At 40.8% G+C, this 27,943-nt stretch overlaps 1 protein-coding gene and 1 long non-coding RNA gene across 7 annotated transcripts in view; both read left to right on the forward strand.

Moving 5' to 3' along the window:
- macrod2 (mono-ADP ribosylhydrolase 2) overlaps nt 1-27,943 on the forward strand; it is a 434,913-nt gene that overhangs the window by 302,432 nt on the left and 104,538 nt on the right. For all 6 annotated transcript variants that reach the window (XM_035992660.1, XM_035992661.1, XM_035992662.1 and 3 more), the window contains exon 6: nt 1,757-1,878. In XM_035992660.1, coding sequence (XP_035848553.1) covers nt 1,757-1,878 — 122 coding nt within the window. The remainder of the gene's footprint in view (nt 1-1,756; nt 1,879-27,943) is intronic.
- Nucleotides 21,886-24,600, forward strand: LOC116051457. Its single transcript, XR_004105356.2, has 3 exons — nt 21,886-21,969; nt 24,390-24,396; nt 24,485-24,600. It is a non-coding gene; the product is annotated as an uncharacterized LOC116051457 (long non-coding RNA).

Below are 27,943 nucleotides of genomic sequence, written 5' to 3' on the forward strand. Positions count from 1 at the left end.
AACCGATTACAATGTACAATGTGCAAATTACGAAGTACAATGAGACACAACGTATATATACAACTTGTGTACGTATATTTATTTCAACATCTTTTAATAGATCTACATGTCTACACATTACAAATTAAACTGATAAAATAATGTCCCGTATCGTAAAACTTAATATAAAGTCTGTAGACTCTCCCTCTGCACCTTGGTTGGTGCTAGACTAAGAACTGAGCTCCTTAGCAATCTAGCTAGCTAACTAGCCAGCCAGCTGGCCACTACATTAATAAAATGTATCAACTTAATGTTTTATTCACACACTCTTGTCACATCGTAGGAAAGCATATTGCTATTGCCAGATGAGTGACAACTTTGTTCGGCTCATTTTCTTTAACCAGTGTAGCATGAAGGCATGTTGGGTGGAATTAGCAAGCTAACTAGCCAGCTGGCTACAGCGAGCTGCTTGGTCCCTTTTTGACCAAGACACAGGCGACGTGAGGCGACGCCATAATCGGCCTTCATTGCCACTAGTTCTTTGCCGTCTGCTTGTTGTGTCAGCACCTTTAAGCAACACCAGTGAAAGCCATTTGATTATAGTTATTCCCCTTGCATTTTTTCATCCTGACCGATTAAGCAACCAGACATACAACTGAGAACTAAATGTAATCTATAAATGATTTATGGTCAAGTAGAGCAATAATATAGCTTGCATTTTTTTTCAGTGGGAAAGTGAGGCTAAGTGTTTTATATTATAAGTGAATGGTGAGGTTAATTGCAAGAAAACACATGAGACTGCAGTGTTTCATGCCCTCACCTGAACCTGATTCCTTAGTATTCATACTTCAATAGGGTTTAATATTTTAGTGCACAGAACTGGGGACTTGATGTGTTGAATTGCAAATGTATGAGTCATAGTTGATCTATATTTAATTGGCCATGAATTAAGATTCACCAGTAAATACTGCTGAATAAAGTAAAAGACTGCGACACTCTGAAACAGTCTGTTTTTAAATAAACAGAGAAACTGAAAGTTTACAGTTCACAAGGGCGTGATATTGCATCCAAACTGTGATGGCTTTTTTGAGGAATTTTTATCATGTTTATGAAAATGATGTCGTACTGTGTCATTGAAATCCTTGCAGTTTGTGTGTGTGTAAATGCAACACGTGCTAAACCTCTCTCGAGTGCTCTGTGGGTGATGCAGAGTTACTTCTCGTTTATCGATGCTGACCTGTCCTGTCCAGCACTGAGAAGGCCAAGGGTAGTCAGGCAGAAGGCGAAGATTATGTTTCTGTCAAGTCACTGCTTAGATTCTCGTATTTTCCTGTCATCACTCCTATGATTCAATTAAGAAGCTGCATTCCTCAGTCTGGCCAGGCCAGACAAGGGAACCAGTGATTGACAGGTAAAGACATTACTATGCGAAGGGAAAGAGAGTACAGGGAGAGATATGAATATTTGAGTAGATGGCATAAAAGAATCTTGTAATTGATTTTCTATCTAAGCTGCTGTTTCATTTACTGAATAAATGCATTCATTTCAGGCAGTGGTTTGTTCATGCCGGCCCCATTGTCTCATTGTGAAGACAAACTTTATCATATTTTGTATTTGATGATGATTCTGCAGATTTTAAAAACTTTAGTTTGACTGCTCAGCTGCATTGTACTTATTCTCACACTACATGGCACTACTAGAAATACCGTCAAACTTGTAACCTTGCTAGAAGTAGGCTGTGCTGAAAGGATCTTTGTGTGTTGTCCCTTTCCGACAGATGTGATCCACACCGTGGGCCCGGTGGCCAGAGGTCATGTGGGCTCTACTGAGACCAATGACCTCACCTCCTGCTACCAGAACTCCCTCAGGCTGATGGAGGAGCATGACTTGAGCACTGTGGTGAGTACAGTACTGCTACCACGTTTCCACTCATCTGAGGAGAAATTTGTCTCTGGTCTGTGAAGCTTGAAAGCAATAAACTATGTGCTTCTGTGTTTTTGTTTGACAGTGAATACTCAGTTCAGTGAGAAAAGCTGTTTGAACATTTTAGGAATTTTGGAATAGGTATAAGAACAAAAGGATTTAGCATCTTTCATTTCAGATACAGTTCTGAAAAGCCTTAATCTTCTTTATTTAAACAAAAGCAACAGAGAACACAACAAAATGGTAATGTTTCATGTTTGTCAAATGAAGCCTTTTCATGTAGACTACTTTGGCTTGTGATTAAATAAAAGACAGGCCTTTGTATCCACCACTCCATATTGCCACTGTGTACAGTAAGTATGCATTGTTTTTTTTTTATCATTGTTTGGAAAGCCACTTTAAGTTAGATCTCTGTGACCCTTCTTAAATTCTGTAAAGGTCTTGACGTAGATTTTTGATTTATTATTTTCCAAGAAATTAAATGTCAAGCACCGAAGAGTCATTTTAAATGTTTTGATTCTTGTGTATGACAGGGCCACATCTGCAGGAAGCATTTTCTTCTTTAAAAAAAAAAAAAGCACACTGTCGAGTGAATGTGGCTGATTTATATGGGGGTTTAGATGATAGAGACAATGCCCACACAATCCACAGCTGGCAGCAGCCGATCATTCACACACTATCCCAGCTTCTGGTCTGTTGTGGACCGTACGTTTCAGTCTGGTCCACGTGATAAATGGATTTGCCCTGCCCACAGAATCAGTATCACACCAAATAGCCACAAATCACATTTTCTGCACCAGCCTACTGCCCTGCAGCCTCATCAGAGGCCAATCAATGGAAGTACTCACCAACAGAAAGAGGAGGCATAGATGAGTGTCAGTTTCATTAAAGATGATTGTGACAAATTCCTGCTCTGTTGATGACTTATTATGAGTGTGACAGACACCTCTAGGTAGCAATTAAATGGATTGTGAAGCAAAATGACTGAAGTGTTTTTGAAGTTTTATCAAAATCAGCAGCATGCCTGCTGAACAGTCACATCCACGAAGATATGATGAGCCACAAGCATGACATTACATTACAATGTCATTTAAACAATTGAATAACTTACTCTGCTGGGCTCGAGGCTTCATGGGCAGAGACAAGGCCTACTCTGCAGCACCAGGCCCTTCAGGCCTCATTGCAGGAACACAACAACAGCTTGTCTGCTTTCATCCACAAATGCTCCAGTTGTTGCTTTGTTTCTGGCACATTCCAAAGATTTATTTAGTTTAGGCCTATCTCTTGATTTATTTATCCAACAATCCATATATTTATGAAAAACAGAGTTTCTGTTTTTACTGGGAGCTGCCTGGATCCTGTCTAATGTACAGTATTTATACAGCTGCTGTGTTGAGCAGGCCTTCAATAAAAACAGTGGTGTTATGCGATTGGCCGGCCTTGTAGGATGAGCCTAGTCATTACATTATCTTAGCCGCAGTCCATTTTGTCTCTCCTTGCTGCAGGGACAACAGAAAGCATTTTTACCAAACCAAAGGGGAAATTGCTGTTTCTACAAGCAATGATGTGGCCGTGATTTCGTTTTACTCTAGCCTGGCTTGATATGCAAGACTTACTTGAAGAGTGGCTCTCAGGGTACTCTAGTCCTAATTCTTTCAGTCTTGCAGTCTCTTGGTGCAGAGCACAATGAATCCAAGTTTTGGTTAGCTGATCAGCACTAAGCTCATTTTGACTGCTCTGAAAGGGTCTCACTATGAGTTTTGCTGTTTGAGAGAAACAAGAGATCCCATCGAAGACAGGCACCCTGCCTAGTGGGCAAAAGGGTGTGGGTGTGGGGGGGCTGCATTTGGGAATCCTAGAGGGCTGGCTCCCTAATGGGGATTCCAGGGCATTACAAAGGGATAGGAGTCAAAACAAAGCCTAACAGAAAATAAACTTGAGCATGAAAGATTGAAAAGAAGCAGAGCTCGGTAGTTAATCCCTGTTTTTTAGGGCGTTTTCACACATGAAAGTCCGAACCAAGGTCCGGACCAAGGTTCATGTTTTTGTTACATTGTATACATTTGATCCGGTAAGTTTTGGTTTCACACTGCAGTTATGCAAGCGCACTAAAGATCTATACGTGACAAAACTACGTCCTGCCGTCATCACATACGTGAGCTGCGTCTCCAGATACTTATAATTGATTGGTTTGTAGACAGGCTTCCCCGTCCTCTCGTACCCTCTCTCTGTGTCTGTCTCTGTGTTTTTTCAGCTGACTGCTGCTCTCCCCTACTGCTGCGGCTCTTTTCGTTTTGTTGTGATGTTGAGAAGCAAGACACTGGAACTTTCTGGAGAATTTATTCAGAGACAAACAGAAACCTACACTGTACATTTACTACCACTTAACAAATAAACTGCTGATGTATTCTCTGCTCTGATAGCCGACAGCTGTCTGCTCTGAGCGCATTCACCGTCACTCTCTCATGTACAGGCTAAGCACCGAGCTATTCCCCGGTCTTGTAACACAAGGAGAGCCTGCCAGAGCTGCTTCTATTTGGTCCGAAAGTCCGAACCATCCAAAAAATGCTTTCACACTGTAAACGAACCGGACCACCAGTTTGGTCCGGACCGAGACCACCTCTTTTGGTCGGACCAAAATTTGGTCTTTTGATCCGGACCGTGGTCCGGGGGAGGTTTCACACCTGTAATTTTGGTTCGGATCAAACTGAAAAGTCCGAAAGTCCGGACCAAATGAGGTATGTGTGAAAACGCCCTTAGAGCTCAAAGCCACCCTTTAGGCAACGAAATAGTACAGCTACCACAGTCTCATCAAACTCTTTTTGTGACTGTAGCATGTCAAGAAAGGGAGTTTGCATTTCCTTTACCTTAGGGCAGCTTAGTGTTTATGACTGAACATTTACATGGGTCAGAAATTAGATAGAAGAGCTTTTCCTGTCCTTCAGTGATGTGCTTTCCTGTCCCTAAGTGATCGGTGTTGCACTGATTTACAGTTCTACTGGGACAGAACTGGAGAACATGGAAAATGTTACTTTGAGGCAACTTAAGCCAATTCCTGGCAGAGTTTAGGGGTTGTTTCTGAGTTTTCTAGCTTGTATACTAACCATTACAATAGAATAAAATTAATTTGAAAGGAACAGCTTGAATGAATATCCTTAAGTCCTTAAAGTCATAAAGTCTTCCTTGCGGGGCAGCTCAGACAGTGGACCGTGAGGGCATTGAAATTAGATCCTTGTTTCATTGTTTTAGTTTTACGAGATAATTGGGAAAATGTGCAAAGTAATGTAAACTGTCCCTGGCCAGAGAAGTAAATTTTTTTATTTTATTTTAGTTTTTATAACACTCAAGGCGTTTAGCTTTAAGTGTTGCCTAAGAAATCTCTACACAAAATTTGAGTGGCCTGTTGTTTATCTAAAGGCTTGAAACTCATACTCATGGATGCTTTGCCAAGCCGATATTGGCTGAAATGTAAAGGCAGATATGCACATTTTGTTTATATGGCTATCACCTGGCCCACAGGGCAAACTGTAAGTATAGGATGCAGCTCTAAGCCTTACTGAAGGATGCCCTTCAGATGAAAAATGACGATCAACCTGAGCCAAGAAACCTGCCGTTTAACCCCCACACTGAAGTTGAGAGCTATCTGGAACGGTCCAGGCGTTAACACCCTCGCTCTGTCTTACTCTCTGGATAAATATTGGATGGCTGGATGGCCTATTTAGTTCTGTTTTTCAAATCATTTGGCTGCACTGCATGCTGAAAAGTGATAGCGTGTATTTGTGCCCATGTGCATGCATACACTTTGTCTTTTACGTGCATCTTCCTGAGGCATATGAATGTGCCTGTGGTGTGGCAACGTTCTTTGCTCATTCCTTCCCTGCCCAGAGGACTCTAATGCTTCATTGCATTTTTTTTTTTTCCTTTTTTGCTGCGGCTGAAAGAGCAGCAGGCTGTCACAGCTCCCTGGGCTCTGACTGACCACAGCCAGAATGCTAGCGTTGCCGGCTGGGCTCTGCAAATTCACACAGGGGAGTCGTGGGAGTTGCGTGTGAGTAGAGTTGCAGCTCTGGGCTTGATGAGCAGCGCGTTGTCAAACAGCCCCCTCCTCTGCTCAATGCTTGTTACACTACAGTATGTTGTTTGCTTTCAAAGGAGGCTCAGGTGAGGAGCTAAAGAGGGAATATAGCTAGAAATATGGATTTTTGGTGGATTGCTTTGAGACATGAAATGTGATAATAACGCTGCCACGCTGGTCAATAGGAGTGAAAATGCTCTAGCAGGCTATCAATATTTGCTTGAGCCAGGACATAGTAAATAGGTCTCACCATGGTTTCTCTGATATACAGAGCATGCTATTATCATTTGGAAACAGCTGAGATTGATGGGGAAACTCACTATTCAGCAGTACCACACTATTACATTGCCAGAAATTTCAAAAGACAACGGATGTAATTTGTTTGTGTGTTAAGGTGCCGTGCAGTGCGAAAAACATGCAGATTTATAACCACTGACTGAGACCTGCCAATCACATCATCTTCTAACTGAAGGAATACTTTATTGCAATCAAGATTAGGCTTTTTTACGTGGTGAAAGTTTTCACCTCTGTGTATGTGCATTTTAATATTGCAGTCATACAGAGTACATATTCAGATAGACAATGTATGGATACAGTACACACATACTCATGTGAACTGTGTCAGTGTAGTTAGATCCTGGGGGCCCTACCCTCCAAAGAGCTGGAAAGCCATACAGTACATGGTACTGAGGAGATGGTTAATGCAGGTCCCCTGTCTTGGTTAGTCATGGAAGGTTGCTCAGATTCTTCCCTGGAAGCAAGCGTAGCATCTGTCAGGCAGAAACCAACTGACTGTGTGGAGGGGGACACCACCATCTGGAAGCCATTCAAGCTCAGACTCTGTTTTGTTTTAGAGATGATATTCAACACCCCTTATACTGTGGCCTTTAGAATAAAAGAATAAGCATGTTTACCAAAAACATTGTTATTGTCTTCCTTATGAGTCATTTGGGAAGTATTCTGTTGAGACAAAATAACTAGGATTTTAGTTTTCAGGGTAGGTGGCATAAACATACAGCGAGCGTTTTAGTTGTTGACTAATGATCTTGTGGGCAACTGAGCCTCCGTTTTGTTCATAATTTGACGTTGACAGGCCACAATTTGATGCTTTTTTGAAAGTATCTGTCATTAAGCTATTTCTGGCAGCGTGCAGTGGACAGTGACAGGGTCGCAGATTGTGTTTAGTGGCGTCTTCTCTGACTCCCACGTGGCCCTGGAGGTGTTTTGTAGTCATAACACACTGGCTTCGAGGAGATCCAGCAGGGAAGCCACAAATTGCCCGTTGAGAAAAAATGCGGAAAGCCAAGTGAATTGGAGATGAATGGTGTAGAATGATAGGATTAGCCAACCTTCTCTGTGAGCTCATTCCAAGGCTGCTAGGAGCATTAGCTGCCATTCATTTTGCCCGGCAGTGGTCCCAAAATGCATTCCTGCAAACAATATCTTATAGTGACACATCAGCATGCACACCCTGCTTGAAAATGACGGCTGATAGCTCCCACTAGATAATCTGTTTAACATGACAGGGACAGCAAGTGAAGCACAAACAAACACTGTATCACTGGGATAAGTGACCATGCCCCCAAGGTGTCTTCGAGATAGACAACACACTGGGGATTGGAGGGCAGGTTGACTTTAACTTCATCTTGGATTCTGTTTTGGCCGACCGGTTTAAAAATATCTCCTCTGTTCTCAGGAATTATATGAAACAAGCTGTTACTATTCTGCCTTTATTCGTGTAGGTCACTGGTGATATTTGGAAATGTGTTTTTTACTGCGGTATTTAAGTGCACTGGAGGTTCTTTGCCATTATTTATGTTTCCAAATACTACCATATCAAACTTAACGACTTTGTACTCCACCCTATTCCGTTTTGGTTTGCCGACTCCCCAAGTGATTCATTAATTTTCATTTATGCACTGAACAGACCGTGCACAAACTTTTCCTCCGTCCGCTTCTCTACCCTTTTCTCGTAAATTATTGTCCGCAAGTGCGAGCGACTGCAGATTTAATTATATAATGGCTGAGAGTATAGAGGCCTGATTGTGCACATACTTGGCTTCTGATCATAGCAAAGTAAACTGTGCCATTAATTGGGATAGAAGAATGAGAGGTTTACTGCTGATCTGCTTACACAACACAGATGGTATTTGTGTCTCTATCACCCAGAATTCCATGTAGCTCGTACTTTGAATTCCTCCAATATAGAATCCAAGCCTGTTTTCTTTATGACAATATTTACAGACCTTTACAGCCAGTTGCAATTATGTAGCACGGTTTACAAAGTGAAGGAAAAAAAGGTGATTTGACTGATGTTCCCCACAGACCGCCTATTGTTCATGTATTTACAAGATTCTACTAAATATTTGTTAGCTGTCTGCTGCACTATGCTCCGTGTACCTATGCTTGATGAAGATAAAGCCCCATATGTCACAGAACAATATGGTGGCCAAATGCTTTGAAAGAAGGAGACAATGCTAAAACTATTAGCTTCTCATGTCAGGTGAATCTGTTTTTCTTTGACCCATTTTTTATCTCATGCCTAAAAGTAAGCATATTGGTAATACCCGTTCTCTAAACCAGCAGATATAGTTTATTAGTTTTTTAAAGATTGTTATTCTGTTCAACCTGGATATTATGCTTGGTTTTTTTGGTTCCTTTTATCAAAATGTAAGCATTCTAGCATTGTTTATCACAGTGTTAATCCAGTTAAAGATTGAGAGTAGAAACAGAAACCTATCTTGAATGAGGGGGTGGGGGGGGGGTCAGTTCAGTTTGTGCTGCAGGGGATTTCACTGGGTGTAATCCCCCAATCAGCGATTAGCTGCAATATGTGATTATAGCCCAGCCCTCTCTGTGGCCCGTCAGCCAGTCGTTGCTTCTATCCCGCTTCCACATACAGTACCTGCATGCAGCACAAAGGTTAATTAGACTGAAGCTTTCGAAAGGTCACGCCGCCATTTAAATTAGCCGGTGCTATTTGTCTGATCCGAATCATTGGCAACACTGGGCCAATTACACTGATAGTGGTTGTGGTGGTCTGCCACCTAGTCTAAGTTAATGGCCATTGGAACCCCAATTACCCCAGTGCCCTGACTCAGAAGGAGGCAACAACAGCAGGAGGTGCTTCAGGTCTGGGTGAAGGGGACAGCCCTGCCATTTCACTTTCCCTTGACATTCCCTTCACTCCAGGAGAGACTGCAGGACTTTATGTGAGGTGAAATATTAGGATATGTAAAATGTGACATTTCCACACCTCCTTTAGGGGTAATCACAGTTGATGGGGATTGAAGAGGTAATCTTCTGAGTATCTATGTAGTGGGAGTGGGCTGAGCATGCTAGTGTCTTGATTACAAGCACAGGAAGCCCATAGCAATCATCAGAGAGACTAAACCCTGTCTCCTATAAAGGCTACTCTACCTAGATGTTCTGTGAGGGAAATGGCAGCAGTTCTGTTCTAGATTAATGTGTTCTGACAATAATAAAGGCTCTTCAAATAATGTAAGTACTAAAGCACATTCAAGCAGTATAAGACTCAGGCTCAGCACTCTGGCTGGGTTTCACTTCATGTTTTTCTCTGGTGCTGTACCTGGCTGTGAGGAGCTCCTGGAGACGGTCTCATGAATTTCTATGAGGCTCATATCCCTCTACGGTACTATCTGAGAATAGAAGCGACAGCTCGCACCCAACTGAGGGACTGTCAGAGGAAGTTGTTGATTAAACAGATGTCTTTTCTTCCATATGCCATGAGACAAGAACACCACAATAAGCATGCATTAATTAAACATACCTGAAGAATGTGGGCAATACAGGAGAACAAAAGGTATTTCTGTCTATCTTTGTCTCTCTGCTTCACAACAGGAATGAGAAAGCGTCTTCCTTTCTTGCCTCTGGTTTGACTTACAGAGAATACAAACAGGAGAAAAGCTCAAGAATCTACCCAAGGAAAGAGTAGTTAAGTGACAATTAGTTCTGATTTCCAACTCATTCAGTCATTGTTGATTTTTAAAGTCTCAAGTCATTTGCCTGGGGAAGGCTTTTGAATCTCATTGTTTCCGACAAAAGAAAAACTTGAGTAGAGACAGAACACATGGACAGTGGCACCGTGTGTGCTTTGAAGCCTCCTCAACTACGTATATACAATCGAACAAAAAATAACCCAGTCCTTGCTGTACACCTGAAAGCCTGTTTTTACTCTAGTAGGCTCCCACCTGTTCAGAGTTGTGCTTGAATCTGAAACACTAGTGTCATCAAAACTTTCCTCCACCACCTGATAAATGCTTCTCCTTTGATCAAAGGTGCGTAGCAGGAAAGGCGGTTGTGAAATACATTACATGCAAAGTAGGCCTCTCTCAAAGCCCGACAGTTGCTCCTCAACTGAGCAAATCCCAGCAATGTCACAGATACTGGAACAGATTGCTGTTCATCGGCAACGGACCTTGGTGGAATGAGTTCTTGTTTACATCATTATGGTTAATTACCATGCAGAATCAGTCCAGCCAACAGTGCTTGTACTGTGTGTGTGTGTGTGTGTGTGTGTGTGTGTGTGTGTGTGTTAGTGAAGCCGGACAGAGCCGTCACACACTCATTACTAATGCAGCACTATCCCCAAGGTAACGCCTTGTGCTGCTCCAGTGTGTTTGGTCATCCTTGAGTCTATGCCAGTGGGTGGGACTATCCAAACAGCGTGTGTAAATGAATACCCGGGGAAACCCTTTGTATCTAGTCATGTGCAAATCATCCAGTCATCTTTTACCTCCAACTGGCCCACCAGTCTCGTGATACATTTTGCTGCTTTTGTGATACGCATGGCAACATTTTCAATTTAACACTCATGGATTGATATTTTAATTATTATTGAGTGAATAGTAATGGGAACGCTGAATCTGTGCGTTCCTCTTAATGCACTTAATTAAAGTTACAAGGCGAGACGTTTAACATGACTCTGCATCAGAGAAATAAGCTCCTCGGACGGTTATGCATTAAGAAAGAAACAACATGATGTGAACATGGACTTTACTGTATAAGATCTAACGGGTTAGTAACTTCACCACTTTTACTCCAGTTGTTAATCTAGTTCCTCAAAGCTCCCGCTTTCTCGCAGTCTTTCATTTATGGCTTTTATGAAGCCAGGTGTTGAACCCAGTGTCGACCTTGCTAGGGCCATGTCCATGAAACTGGAATTTCCTGGTCTATCACAGGGTTCCATTTCAACAAGCTTGCACCCAATTATCCTTCAATCATAGTCCCCGGTCATACAGATGTGTTTGGTCGAAGTACAAGGTCTCTCTATTGTGGGTTTGACACACAGGGGACATTTTCTCTCGCTCTGGCTGTATACATGAAATGTTTTCAAGGGTAGAAATCAGATGGCGTCTCAGATAAAGATGAATCTCACCCAAGGAATTATTTATGTGGTTATGTGTAGCTTTTACACTGAATAAGTAGCAATTATGATCATGGCACCAAAAATAACGTTACAGTATACAGCATTACATTAACACCTTCAGACATACAAATTAGTAGTGTGTCAGGCTGTTAAAGGGCTTGCTTATAATATAACGTATTATTATATAACATTATATAACTTATAAGTGTCTATTTTCTCCTTTTTTATGCCCAATAGACATACAAGGGAATACAAACTGCAAAATCAGCTCTTTATTAGACTCCCCATGGCACTGATATTAAATGCTACCCCATTCTAATTAATTCAAGGCAGTTATTGCTTTTATACAATTTTATTTATTTATACAATCTCTGCAGAAGACAGAACTAGTGAATGATATACAGACTATGAAATCATTGGTTCATTCATGATGTTTTGTTAGTCTTGAGTGATGAAAGAATGATTTAATAAAAAAAAGAGGGAACAAAGACAGCTTTGTAAGGTTACATTTTGTTCAATCACATCGCCTTGAATAAGTTTTCATCTGCGTAAACTTTATCTTGTAGTATCATTTTGTTATTTACTTACTTATTTTGGCTCAGTTTTTTAATTTCCTTTCTTTTTCGTAAATTATTTATTGTAGAGCACAAACTGGGACCTGAATCCTAATGACAGCCAATATTTCTCGTCTCTGCTCTGAGATTATATACCGTTATTCACGGCAGGATTTCTTCAGATCAGTCATACCAAGCCTTTTCCTAACCTTAAAACAGAGCAAAACGCTTTCCTGTGTTTTGTTAATGCATTGATTCCTGTGTGTTTTATCAAAGAGAATGCATAAGGCAGAGAGCTGACGGGTATTAGGAGCCGTGGGAATGTTTGTAGTTCTTTTGTGTGGTTTAGAAGTGCACAATTGCATGTCTACATAAAGGGTACGTATAAAGTCAGAAATGAATATTTATAATAGTCCCTATCTGCTTGGCACATATTTATGATAAGCATTGGTTGGTTTGACGACAGCAAACTGGGAACAGTGCACATTTTGTGGACCAATTGGGCAGCCCATATTTATGAATATTTATGAGAACATAAGGGCAGACTAAATACAGACTTAACACAAAATCCTTTACACTTAAGTTGTATCCACAAAAGTACACAAGTTACGAGTCTTGCCTCCTCAACATTTTGTTATCGAAACCACAGCAGTCTTCCCGCAGGCTCAGGTGAATGCCTGTATGCATTGGCAGACACGCCAATGTTTATGCTCTCCGACATAATTCTTTAATCACGGTGCTATTATCCCACACATACAGCCAGTTTAGAGCCCTTATTATCTCCCAAGGTCACAGCTAACGATGGCTGACGCGCTGTGCCTGGCCTGTGCTGATTGACTCACAATTTTAAACTGGCTCAATCTAGGCCTACTCAGCAATTCAGGAGGCAATGCAGCACCTTGCACAGGTTTATGAGGGAGATATATTAGCTCTAACAGTGCAGGATTGTCTTGCTTTGATGCTGGAGATTGCTACAGACATTTATTTCTGCTGCAGCAAATGTTTTACATCCCATCTACTCACAGTGACATTTGTATTCTGACTTAGAATTCAAATGTACTTATTTAACTGGTTGATAATATTTGGAAAAGAAACTTGGCCTTGTTGTTGACCCTTCTCTTAACATTTACCTGAATGGTCTGAAGAGTGCAGAAAACAAGCTATTCTCTGTGGGAATGCATTGCATTATTATTTTTGTGATTTAATTTGTGATAGAGAAAGCATTTAGCAGCTGGATATCTGACACCTGAATGTGCAGCTAGTCCTTGAGTTACGCCCCCCCACTTTTCACATTCTCTCCTGTTTCAAGTTAATTAAAAATTATACGACATGTTAGCATTAAATCATTATGAAGTAGGCCTACTGAAGTAATCATTTCATGGGGTAATTTAGCAGATTAAACATTTCTTTCATTGTCGACCAGCGACCTTAATATCGTAAATGTCACACTCGCCTTTTATGAATGATGCCACAACTGTCAGGACAGTAGAACAGATTTAAATTTAAATCCGCTATTACTGTACCTATATCCACCTTTCTCATTTCACATACACATTGATCTAGAAAGCCCAAAGGTTTAGTCACCGTATGAGATGCTGAATGAAGTGCCTGCCGGAGCGAACACGGGTGAATCTTGTTTCATGGTTTGACTTTTTGGCACACAGCTTGGAATGCCTGATAACCTCCAAATCTCACTCAGCCTAATATCTAATGTCACATCCATAAACTCCCAGTGATGACAATATGCATGGAATCAAATCGAGGGCTCTTTATTGTTAAGGTCTTAACCCCCTCACGGGAGAGCAAAGAGGCTTTTTTAGGCATTATTTTGAATGGCATTGGAAGTTTTTGTTTCATCTGAACTAGCATAGAAAGGCATTGAGTAATTAAAAGAACAACCGCACTACAGTATTTCCCATTTGGCGATGCAGTAAAAAAGCTCCATTATGAAAATTACAGAGAAGTGATTTCAGATAAATATACACTCAGATCGCTTTGGCTTAATCATGGTTCTGGATTCCTAATGCGAGGAATTGTTGGCTCCCCACCTGAACCCAGTACTGCAGAGTCCTTGGCTTTTCCGGAAGGAGGCTGAGTCATGAGGAAATGTGTTTGGCATAGAGCTCCTTCAGGCATAATGATGATGATCTACATGATGGTCTCTTACCCAAGCATAATTATGATCCACTCTTAATACTCAGGCTTCTTATGATTGACAAAGAGATGTTATAAAACATACAACGCTGCTCCAGTGTTTCCTGAGTGACAAAATTGTATGATTGCATCATTTATTGCAATAGAAATATCAATCACCATTCCTATAAAGTGATGCAGTACATTTTTGCTCCAAAAACATGTGATGTATTTGGTGCAGAGAAAATGGTTTTCCAGTTTTAGTAACTAATTAATGCTTTATCAATATTCATGATGAACTCTACATTTAGAAATCTGTAATTAGCTGTATTATCCTGTGGCCATTTGTAGGGGGGAAAAAGCAATCCATATAGTTCAAATCAAAGCACAGCAACAACTCTAGTTACTGACCAAAAACACTCTACATTTAGATATTACCTTGCATGGAAATCAGATATCATTCCAGAGGCAAGCGGCAAACGACACAACCACTTCAAACCAGCACTCAGTCTGCATGAGAAATAGAAAGAGCTGGATAGACGGTTTCATAATTCACGGGAGCCACCTGGTGATTCCCTCAGTCACCTTCCTGTTTTCCTCTCAGCCAGCTGCTCCCTGTACTCCCAATCAATCTGCAGTGCCAATGCTCCTGCAATTCACCACAACCTTGAGGGCCGTGTCCCCTCTCTTTCCGTTTGGGATGTTGGTGGGCTTTGGGTCCCTCCTCATTCCTCCTCATTTAGAGATGCACTTGTGCTTGGACCGAAGATAGCACCACTTTGCAATGCGGCTCTGGGATTTGAGTGCATTTATCAAAAAACTCATATACACAGATAGTAACAGACTGCTACATGCTCTTTGTGTTACTTATGCCTTCTGTTGCCTGTTTACAGTGCTTTTTCTACATATCCTGTGGTTGTTTCAATTACCTCTTTATATGAATCAAAGTAAAAGATTAAAAAGACAGAACCTATGCGGTTTGGTGATATCCACAGATGTTTTTCTGCAGTAGATGGTTATACATGTTGAAATCAAACAACATAATTGTTTTCAAGTAAGTGTGAGCCTTTATATTCCTAATTATTATCATTATTTTGCAGCTACAGTAGATAAGCAATTATACAGTTACCTTATGAAGCAGCTTGGAAGTACTATTTTTATCTTGTGCCGAAATTCTCTGAGTCTGTTTCTTTTTTTCTTTTTGTTGAAGTCTAGAGGAGGAGGGGGATTTGTTGTTCTGCTTGGTTGGCCATTGACATGTATTGTCTGGGCCAGGCTAGGGTGGCAGAGTGGCTCCGTTCATGGCCCCAGTGTGACAGAGCTGTCTCTACATGAAAGTGACCCTCTCTCTCTCTGGATCCTCCACTCTCCCCAGCTTGCCTGTCAGGTCCTACAGGCGACATGGTCTATTAAGCACCTTAATGATGACCACAGCCTCATGCACTCAAACAATAGACCCTTACTCTCTCATATCTCTGTGTGTATTTTAAATGCTGAGTGTATGTATGAGTATGTGTTTCCTCTGTGCTATCCATGTACAATGGAGTCTAACTTTTACCCAGCTAGTGTCTGATGGGAGATTTTGATTAGGCCTGGACGCTTGGCAAAGTAAATCTCCTCTGGGATTTAAAGGTGGATACTTTGAACAGGCAATCCTTCAGAAGACATTTACACTCAATAAATCCACTAACGCCCCAATATTTCAAAAGACTGCTTTAACAGCCTCATACTTTATACCCATAATATCCTGCTCTGTAGTGTAAAAGTGACAGAACTACTTGAAGATGGCAACAAGCCTTGGGGAGCGCTCCTACCAACACTTTCACATCTGTTGATCCCCCATATCCCTGTATCTGCCATGACTAACAGAAGCTACGTGACAAGGCAGGTGTATTATGTTCTCTCCCCTTGAGGTTGGCAAGAAGCGACCATGAGGTTCAGTCAGCAGCTGCTGGGCTTGGTGTGTGTACATTTTCAGATGAGTGGAAATGTGGGGGACAGGGGAAGAGATTAGGCCCCCTTGCAGCAGTTCATCCCAGCGTAATTACCTTTTAGTCAATGTTTACATCCGGTGACCACCGGGAGTCTGCGAGCCTCCTGATTCTCAAACAGGGTGGATTAGGAGCAGGGGGCAACACTGCCACCTTAGTGATTTTGGAGGTCCAGAAATTTGAATATGCAAACCACAACTAGTGAAATGCAGTGTCTTGAAACAGAATTCAATCCTACAATAACAGGGGATTCATACTGCATGTGCTGCAGCCTAACAAACACATAAAGGACCTTGTTTTCTGTGGCGTGCATATTATGTGATTTCAGTAGTATCGCAGTGTCCCGATATTGTAGAGTATTATGGACTTTATATCCTGCTCTTTTCTTTGCTGTCCTGTGAAATCCATGTAACTCCAATTTTGGTGATTTTGAATCCAAAGGAAGGATTAAGTGAAACCTGGATAAGCCCTTATCAGTTACCAGTTTTGTTAAACATATACTCTCATATAAACTTGGATATTATGTCATATAAACACTCTGATCATTCTTTGCCTTGCTTGCAGGTGCATCATCAATTCAAGTTTCATTGTAGTGAGTCAGTAAAACAAGAAATGCGCAGGTAAATGATATAAAGACGATCAACACACCGAAATAAAACGATGCAGGTCATACATTGTATCGTCGCTCTTGCTTTCCATTACCGGCTGCAATCCGAGAGAGTTCAGACAGCCAGAAACCAAACTGTGTTCATTCTCATCTGTTGAGGTAACTTGGTTGTTTCAGAAATAGGCGGCTGGATAGTGTTATGATCACGTGTACAGGGGTAGTAATAACCAGATTTATCTTGTTCACAACTGGTTTCCAAGTTGCTCAGGAGCAGTATGTCAGTACTGTGACTAAAAAAACCCCACAAACAAGCATCTTTTTTTGCCACATATTTGTTCCTGTGACATTCCTTGTCAGCTTACATAAAATATGTCTGCATTACTGTCTGTAATAATGATGATTTCTGAAACACAGCTGTGCTTTATATTTTTCCAGACAAGCAAGGCTGAAATGTGCTTTCACATTGTCACCTTTTAAGATCCTTTTCATATGGAGACAAAGACATACAAGGCCCTTTGTTTTTTGCCGTAGGTGTGAATATCATTAGATCTACCGTGAGTGCAATAAATGTGAGGAGGTGCAGTAGCCTTTGCCCATGAGACAATAAAACACATATGGAAATGAGCCGACAGCATGACTAATAGCTTGCAGTTTGAACCACGCACCCATCTCAGCAAAATGCCTGTTCTCTTTAAGTGAGCCATTATACAGTTATCAATGGGCATGCTTCGCCTTTGATCTCTCTTTTAAGGGGTTGAGGATTTTACATCCAAAAAAAGAAACACCTTAGAGAAGCCATTGGTTTGCATGCTCTCTGCCGTTATGCCCAAAATGAGGATAAAACCAATACAAAGAAAGCTGTCACTCCCCGTGTCCCTCCTGTCCCTAATCCTTCCACTCCTGAGTCTGTGCCCGCCACACCATCATCAGAGCTCAGATCAAAGCGTGAGAGAATGGCCCAGAGGTCTGCACAGAGGGGAGGCTAACCTCCTCAGAGCTTACTATGTCCTTGGACCAAAGTCCTTTTTAAGGGCTAGACATATTCATTGAAAAGCAATTCTGTGCAGAATGCCTCAATTGAGCTTTACTTTGGATCAGCAATCTTGCTTTGTGGACATTCCCTGAGGCAGTCATCGTAGCTAAAGTGTCAGTTATAAGAAGACAATTTAGTCATCTCATTTGAAAGCCCTTCATACAGCTGGAATAAACTAAGGTCGGAAACATGCATTATTGTGTGTACAGTTTGTATGCCCACGGAACTGCAAGCTCATATCTTTATTACTTAAAGCGCACCAGACCAGTATATATTGTAAATTGAAAAAATTGTGTTTTCTCACACTAATAAGACACAGGCCTTGACCTCTTATACAGCTACTGTAATTAGTGTTGGTTGCTCTTACCTCTGGGCAAGCTCAGATTTATGGCTTTATGTTGTGGGGAGCTTTAAAGCGAAAGTGCGCTGCTGGGGCCTAGTCAGCCCACAGACTACATGGATAAACAGACTGAACCAAAGCTCTGGTATACAGTACATTCCTTAACTGCATACTGTATGTGCATACTGTGTAATACTGTAATCTACCTTCAGTTCAGCAAGTGGGTCTCAAATAAGATAATGAATTTTGACTTGATTAACTATGTGATCATGTTCTAGTGTTGCAGTATATAATAGATGTATTTAGGTATAACATAATATTATTGCTATTGTCTAACTTTTTTTGCCTTGCGCTTTGCAATCCAAGGCCCTATACAGTATAATCTGTTGCGAACTAGTGGCGTTTGGACCCCAAAGCAGAGAGCGGAAGTTAGTGAATAAAAGTTTATTCAAACAAAAACGTCTCTTAGCAAGAGCAGGGGTAGTAGGGAGCTGGCCGGCTGGAGTGGTCCTCGGAGGCAGAGTGAATACACAGGCGTGGATCTCAGGAACTGCGTAGACAGCGTGGCAGGCTTGAGGCTGAGACAGAAACAAATGCAGTTAAGTAGACCGGCCAACAGCAGAGAACAGAATCAAAAGGTTCCTCACTGGTAAGAATACTAGGAACAGGAAACGCAACGCGCTACCGAACATGACGGAATTATCCGGCAGAGTAGTGGAGTGAAGACCAGGCTTTTATGGAGAGAGTGATGAGGTGAATGGACACAGGTGTGCCTCGTCAGCTGCCAGAGAAGTCAGCCACGCCCCCTGCCACACACATGCCCTGCAGAGAGAAAAGAAAACACAAAAACAACACCAACAAATCCAGACACCAAACACAGAATCATAACATAATCCATAGAATCATGTATTCAAACTCTAAAGGGATACTTGGACATTTTGGGATTATATGCTGATTTACCGAGCATTACAAAAGAAGATCAATATCAATTTCATCCCTGCACATTCAGTACAAAGATAGATCAGTCGCGTGTTTAGCCTACCCTAGCATAAACACTGGCAGCAGAGGGGAAATAGCCAGCGTCCAACAGACGTTTTAAAAAAAACCTACAAGTCTCCTGCCCATTTATCTCACCTTAGTCTACCTTGGCTCATAAACAGGCTGCAGTCGCATCACACAGGCTATGTATCACTGGAGTTGTGCAAATGGGATCAGCTATCATCAGTGTTGAGGAACTGAGTGCGATGAAGGCAATCACAGAGCACCCTGAGCTTCCGTTAACAAAGAGTTCATTAAGTCGACTAAATTCCCAGTTGACGAAAACATCTCCAGCTGCAAGTCTTTGAGTAATTATTCCTAAAGCACAAGGCCAATGAAGAAATCAGAAGAAACTGACTTACCCAGCAGTATACTGTATGTTTTGCCTTAAAGTATACAGGAAAAAGACAAACATTCACTCTTCTAATTGGAAAATGTGTTCCTATGGTTCAATAATAATTATGCAGTTATCATGCTTCCAAGAGGTCACTGCTACACCAGTACAGAGAGCTGAATTCGATTTGCAGTTAATGAGGTTGGGTCTCTCAACGAATGTTAGTTTTTATTATGTATGTAGTGCTTTGGGAAATGTGGTTATAGGCTATTTTATCATCCGTTATGATTCTGTGCAGATCTCTTATCTACAATCATCTGGGTAACATATTACTTAGCTTTTCCATTTTATACAATTAGACACTAAATCCAATCCAACCCCAACAAAAAAATAAGTTATGGGGTCTATTCATTAGCTGTGATGTTAATTTAGCAGCTTTGTGTAATTCCTGAAGATAATGTTTATACAAACAAACGTATCTTATTACTGTATCTGCAGGAAATCTATGGTGCGTCTTGTATATGGTTGTTGTGCTGACTAAATATTACTTTGTCACTGTGCAGTCAACCTTCTTAGGATGTGGGATTTGTGCATTCATATCCAAACTCCTGATGCCAGTGAGGGATATCCTTAAATAACGGGCCCCTCCTTTATTCCGGGGGACTACTGGGCTACAGCTACTACTGGGCTACAGCTAAGAATAATCTCTACTTTCACATGAACCATATTAATTCTGGCAACCCTGCTGACCACATGCTACTGTATTGCCCTTTCTCTGTTTTATCTTGTTACACTGACTCCTGCACATATAACCCCTGCACAATAGCTCTTAGCACTACATGTAGTGCCAACATTCTAGCACACTCCTAACCACACAGTAGCTCATCAATAAACCTTTAATGCTATAAATAATGCAGGGCAACGGAATAAAGGTCAGTTTAAATCATCAATCATCCATGTTCCCTTTATATGTCAGTGGTGGTTGCTTAGTAGCTCGGTTCAAACAACTTTGGTCAGTTTGGGGATGCTAGCGAGGCTTTTATCACCAAATACAGCCTGGGTATAGCCAAGCTTTTATTTTGTAGGTTTTCTGGTGGCAGTCATTAGTATGCAATATGCAGCAGACATTGTCTCACATTGGCCCTGTCATGAGTCTTCCTATGTATGCTGTTCTGTCACCTCAAAATTCAGAGTGGGGTTTTGACTTTGAAGCCACTTTGATATGGTGCTTTTGAAAAATGTTGAAGGACGCCATGAAAGGGAAAAAAATGTCTAATTAGTAGCCTTACATTGGAAGGGTACCATAGGCTGGCTTTTACATTGCAAGACCAGAAACCCCTTTTTTTCTTTTTCTCTGATTAAATGTGCTGTTGAAGTTGATTTATGAATTTAAATTAATGTCTCATGAAAAATGCTCCCTAATTATTATTTTACTATTCATTTAGATCAACCACTTGGGACTCATCTGCTCTTGCTGTACAAGTCACAAGCGATATTTTAGGATTATTGATAATTCTAACCTTGTAGCTCCATATGCTGCTAATCTCTACTGAGACAGTTTGAAATGGGGTATAGATATTTGAGAATCCACATATACCCTGGTTTTACCTTCCACAGAGGGATATATGGCATAGCTTGTCTCTTTTGCTCCATTTTATCTTCAGCATGTCAGAGGCTTTCTCACTTTGAGTTATGAAAGAGCAGTTGATAGATTCAGACAGAATCCTCCTGTTCCCTGCTTTGATCATTTCTTTATGCCCACCTGTAATTTAGGCCTCTAAAATGTAAATTACTTCTAATGCTAGACACACCATGCTCTGTTTCTTAAGCACTCATTGGACTAATCACAGGCTTTTGAATCCCTGAGGCATATATTGAATGATGTCTTCTACACTGGTGAGTGTTGAGTGAGCGAGTGTGTTCACATATTCATATCAAACAGTTAGCTCAGAATTACCACAGATACATTTTTTCCTTCATTTATTACTTTCTTTGCTACCATCTCGGGATTCAATCAAAATGCAGCCTACAGTTTATAATGTCATGGCTCTTGTGATAAATACAATACAAAAAATTCACAAGACATTGATAGATAAAATTGCGAGTTTCCATTAGGAGCAAACTACCACAGCAAGCAGGAGACCGAGCAAAAACAGTGAATCTTCTAACTAAAATTTCATTTTCATAATAACAACCTGTCTCAAACAAACTCCTGGTTCCCCTTCAGTTGAAGTAAATAAAGGCATGATTATTCCTGATCAGACGACAAAGGTACATGTCTATTACCCCATCTGTCAATCTGAGGCTTTCTCTCTCTACTACACAGCATTTCAGATCAGCCCACAGAGAAGTCTTGAATACACCCACTACAAGTATGCTAATCTAATCAATAAGTTATATATTTAATAAAAAAATATCTGACAAGAAGTTTGCCTGCAGCCAGGGACGGACTGGGGCTAAAAAAAATAGCCCTGGACTTTCCCTCTCCCAAATAGGCCCATCATCCGGCCATTCGCCCCTAGCTGTGCGCGACAGACACTAGCCAGGATGTCCTGATACTATGCCACAATACTGTAGCCTCAGTGCTTAATTTGTAAAGTGGGAGGTCCCGGAGCGCGTTGCGGGGGTGGATCCGGCGACTCAAAGACACCAAAAGAAAATTACACTGCCTACGTAGCTTCTCTGACTAAAAAAGCCTAAACAACGCTGTGTGTACATCAGGGCAATGTTTATTTTAATTTCAGAACATGCACTGCATGGGTACGAAATGTAATGTCTCCACATTCTTGATCGGCGGAAACGATTTTTGCTTGTTTGGGATCTGACTGGCCAGCGTATTTGAAAAAAGTTAAGCAAACTTTGTTGTCTTTTTGACATTTTTCCCCTGAGTGAAACGAGGCTAACAGCAATCTCAACCTGCACAAGCGCATGTGTCACTTGAAGTGTCTCCCCTCCCTCCGTCCCTCTCCCCGCTCTGTCTTACCCTGAAAATTCACCTCAAAACATCGCATCGACTATGCAAACACGAGATTTTTGTGGAACTTCGGGGAATAAAGACTAACAAGACAGATAACCACTTTGAACACTATTTTAGTACAGTGTTATATACAGTAATTTATTTTTTTCATTTAGGCAATTCATTTTTCATAGTGACACAGGAGGTGCCGGATCCAACATCGGAGGTGCCGGAACATGTTCCGGTGTTATGTCTCTACTGGTTTCCAAACTAACTGGTTTCCGTATGTTGTGTTTACCTAACAGCTGCCGTTGTGGCCTGCCTCTGTCACTAGATTCGTCACACAATCACAAACATATTATTGCCGATTTTCAAATTGTTTCCCAGATCTACTGCCGCGAAAATGTTTGTCTAAATAAGCACCACATCACAGCCACCCACAAAAAAAAAAGATCTAAAAAGAATATAATCATTCAAGTTCGGGTCAAGCTGGTTTCAATCTTGTGGCAAAATAGAAAAGATAACACACAAGTCCGCAGCTCTACGCAGTGAGCTATCGAAGCTCTACATTATGTCGCTTTCAGTCACGTATTTATCAACTACATCAGCAACCAGGTAACATTTTGTTTTGAGCTGATCTAAAACAACTGGTTACCTGGCTTATTTTAGGAAATACCCGATGATAGTTATCACATTTCTTTCCTCGCATCTACGGCCACGTTGACTACTACTACATCACAGCCACCTACTAAGCTGCACATTGTGACTGATAAATATTTTTTAATAGTAACGATAGCTAACTCACGCCGAAGGTAACGCGTTGTTTTAGCTTTTCCTGTGTCTCGTGTAAGCAATGAAGTGAATTTTATAGTTTTGTCTGTCGTCACTGTTTAAAAAGTAGGCTATTTATTTTGCATACTGTGTTGTGGGGGGGCTGTGATTTAGCGTACAATATTACAATAGACGCAAGGAAATTATATAGGCCTATTATTGTTTCAGATCAACCCAAAAAAAATGTTGCTTTGATGTTAGCAATCACTGTGAGGCGATTAAGGCCTATACAGATCAACTTTCTTTTTCGCCTTTCTTGCAGTTGTACTGATTCGTTATGAATGTGTTTTTGGAAGTGGCTTGTAATGTTTAAGGCTATGCATGTGATGTTTCTCATGTTGTAATGTGCTGGTGTTTTATTTTGTCCACAAGGGGCGCACTTGGTTAAACCCAGAGAGAAACTCATATCACTAAAGATGAATAAGCTCATTAAAGAATATCAGTATAGCTACTTTGCTGTGTCAGAGTTTGATTTCAGAACTTTACATCAGTTTGGATGGAATGATTCAATTAAAGACACAATGCTTGGTTAATTCGGAGCCAAACTCAAGTAACACTGTATTACAAGCCTTTGTTTTGCAAATTCAGAGGGATATATTAGCATACCATATAGGCTACATAAAAGGAGAGACAATGACTGTAAATCATTAAGACCATGCATTCAAACTGCGTCGTGTATTACCACTTTTCTGTGACTCGGTGGTAGCAATTGTGTATTTTGACAATATTTGACTACGAGTTATCGTTACTGTTAAAACATATTTATCAGTCACAATGTGCAGCTTAGTAGGTGGCTGTGATGTAGTAGTAGTCAACGTGGCCGTAGATGCGAGGAAAGAAATGTGATAACTATCATCGGGTATTTCCTAAAATAAGCCAGGTAACCAGTTGTTTTAGATCAGCTCAAAACAAAATGTTACCTGGTTGCTGACGTAGTTGATAAATACGTGACTGGAAGCGACATAATGTAGAGCTTCGATAGCTCACTGTGTAGAGCTGCGGACTTATGTGTTCTTTTTTATATTTTTTTTTATATAAACCAGCTTGACCCGAACTTGAATGATTATATTGTTTTTAGATCTTTTTTTTTTGTGGGTGGCTGTGATGTGGTCCTTACTTAGACAAACGCGGCAGTAGATCTGGGAAATGATTTGAACATTGCCAAGAATATGTTGTGTGTGTGACGGAGGCAGGCCACAACGGCAGCTGTTAGGTAAACACAACATACGGAAACCAGTTAGTTTGGAAACCAGTAGGGACATAACACCGGCGTGTTCCGGCTCAAATTAAGCCGTGTGTAGCCTATCAGACAAGGTATTCACAGCAAGTAACATCTCAAAACCAATGATGATAATTGGGGTAGCCTTCAAATAAAAACAAAAAATGTAAAATGCAATTACATCTGTATTGAAAATAAAATACAAATAATGAAATGTCACTGGCTACAGAAACCCCAAATTATACAAAATTGCTACTTGCTGTACCTGAGCATGGGGATTAGATATTCTGTAGGCCTATACCAAAACTACACTGAGTGTTAGTTACTACCCTGTCATCTTTTGTGCTGCAACTATCTTCAACCTGAATAAACAAATGATTTTAAAGATAGGTTATTAACTATTATTGATGATATAATAGTATATGTGTTGCTTTGTGTTAAAGAATTAGCATTGAATAACCTATTTAATATTTTGTCAATGTCATATTACACTTTTGATTCAAATGACTAGGCCCGATCAATTTTGTCTGTGAAGCTTTCACAAACAACCATCAGGTCTTTGCCAGTTCCACAATAGTAAACGCAAATATGAAAGACAAGGAAAAACTGCACTCTGATAGAAGACAGACAGAAAGTGCAAGCTAGGATTTTTTTGGTTAAACTTTTGGTTAAATTTGGTGAATTATTTAGCCCCCTTCCCTGTTTGTTAGCACATTTAGAGTGGTACCAATGCATGCCTGATGTTTTCCCGTTTAATTCAATACCATAGTCTTCATCCTTGCAGCAAAAGTGAGCTCACTACAACCTCTTATATACAACAAAGTAAAATCACCTAACAGAAATTATTAAACACGTTAAGTTTGACAGCACTAAATGGCACGGTAATTTTCATAATCATGATGCACACCCATGTTGATAGCTGACTATGCAATTCGCTAAGATAGGGATAAAGGCAGCCTATTATAATGTGTCCTGCTCCTGGCACTTACCAGTACCTCTTGCTGATGGGAAATTAACTCTCTCTTTTTGCATTTTGCTGCATCAGTCTCGAGAGACTTGGCCCTCTTTTCTTTGAATTTTTCCCATCCACCTTTCTCCTTATGTTTTCTACTAGCCATTGTCACGTCTAATGATGTAGGCCTACTCTTCTTCCTCAGTTTTTTTTACACGTAGCATATGTGATCGTATTAGCGCCCCCTGCTGTTGGCTGTTAACATCGCTTTATTAGACTTTTTTTGTGCCAACGGCCGTCAGGGGTAAGCCTCTCTTCACAACGCGTATCTCCTATGGCGCCATTTTGATGCTAACAAGCACTCACCCGCCGTTAGCATTCCATTGACTGCCATTCATTTTGACGTCACTTTGACAGCAAATAACTTTACATCTGAAACGTTTAAAGACTTTATTTGTCCATTGTTTATTTCTAAAGAAACACGACAATATATAAAATGCTCCATTACCTTGTACCTCACGTTATTATATTATCATTATATACGATTGTGTTACAACCACGCAAATTACTGTCGGAATGATTGAGAGTTCTCTTGGCACAGCTAGAAGACTTACAACTTTCAGACAGGTTGTTCACATCACATCTACGTCTTCAAGCTCAGTTTGCAGCTGCGCAGTAACGCTCAGCCCTCACCGGAAAAGTGCTTCTAATTGACTTCACTGGTCTCCATCCAGAGCAACGGGATCTGTTGGTCCATTTCCTTAACTGTCTATGGTCCCTGCCTGCAGCTGTACAGTGTAGTGGTATAATGGAGTAGTAGGAATACATTTTGTTATTGAGTTTACCTGACATGTTCCTTGCCTACTCATTGCAATTCTGTCAATCATGTGCGGGTTATGCAGAGGTCAGTCAGTTTGTCTCACCGATGTGAATTCCTTTCTTTTGTCTTTGCCTCTCTGTTGCTCACTGGTCAGCGATATAATTTCAACTGATACTGAGTAGGAGTACTCATACATAAACATGAGCAGACGTCTGGTTGCATGTGCCCTCAGTTCAGAGTAGTATCATTTTTATGCCGTTCTAAACGCTCCCTCTTTAACACTGAGGGAATCAGTGTCACCAGCAGACCTCTGTGGGAAATCATGGTGATATGAATAATAAAAGAACCGTTTTCTACCCAAACTGGGCGCTCAATATACTGGTTTGCAATGTTGAAGTTTTGCAGGTACTTTATAGTACTTCCCAATGCAATGACCATATTTTATGACAAAAAAGCTTCTTGGTGTACCTGTGCACTGTAGCTTTGGGCTTCAGGGTGAACTGTGCTTGATAAACCATACAGCTGGTCATGGACCAATGAATCAAGCAGCCATCAGTTCAGTAGCTGCTTGTATTTGCTCCACTGCTCTGCCCTATCCACAAGCTGCAGCATTTACACCTTTTTCTTCTGCCCATTCATCTCACCTCTTCCACACACACACACCACCCCACCCCCAAGTGTTATCATAGAACACACTGAGCTTCATTAAGGCCAAAGAGAGTTTATTATGTCCATCTACTATATCTATCTTTAGTCTAATCCCAATGTCTTCCCCACTTGTCCCACTACAGAAGTGGAAAGTGCTTAAGAGCTCTCTGGTGAACTGTTTAAGCTCTTTATACACACCTTCCTCATGTTTGGAGGCCTACAGACTGCTGACCGAATAACCTGTAGTTTTTAACATTGTACTGTAACATAAAGCGGAAAATAGGGAGGGTGGGAGCCCAGCAAAAAAACACTACTGTAGCTTAACACATCCGTCAAACTTTAAAAAAAAAAAATGTTTCCTATTATTTATTACAATGTGAAAATTGTCAGTCTGTTTACATGCACAGAGAACTCTGATTATCCATATTTAAGTAATCTTGCTTTAAGATGATTCATATTAAACTTCATGTCTGGATTAGAATAACCCAATAAACCTCACACTGTGATTATAAAAGACCAGGTTAAAAGGGCTTGCATATTTCAATATTAAGTATATTGCTGTGAGATGGGAACATCTTTCTACTTTCACTGTTTGTTTTCATTGCTGCTGCAGACTTGCACAGCACGATAGATACATGTTGTTGTCAACAAAACATTATGGTAAGCACTATTTACAATTTCTACAGTCTGGATTGTCATTTCTTTCCTCTGTATCAGAAGCTACCTACTGTTGCTGAGGGAAAGGATTTACTTGGTGGTGGCACATTTTCATACTTCATTGCTGACAGGACTCGAGAGGAAGACAGGAATGTTCTGTTCTGGCTTATTCATAACAACACAGATTCTCTATCACAAGGTAGCAGAGGTGCATGCGAACAGCTTATCCTAATAAGCTGTATCATAGCGAGTAGGTTAGTCCCTGCATGTAAACACAGCTAGTGATGCTGAGTCCTTAATGGACACTTAGATATTATTGTGATAATAGTTTTACTTGATCACAGCATATATAAAAACAGGTGGAGGGACTCAGGCCATTAGGTTCCAGGTTTCTCACCCTCTGCATTTTGCCATCCTCCATTTAGCATAATGACACTCAAACAATCAGCTCTCACATTAGAATA

Source organism: Sander lucioperca, chromosome 15 (genome assembly GCF_008315115.2).
Source record: "Sander lucioperca isolate FBNREF2018 chromosome 15, SLUC_FBN_1.2, whole genome shotgun sequence".
NCBI lineage: Eukaryota > Metazoa > Chordata > Actinopteri > Perciformes > Percidae > Sander > Sander lucioperca.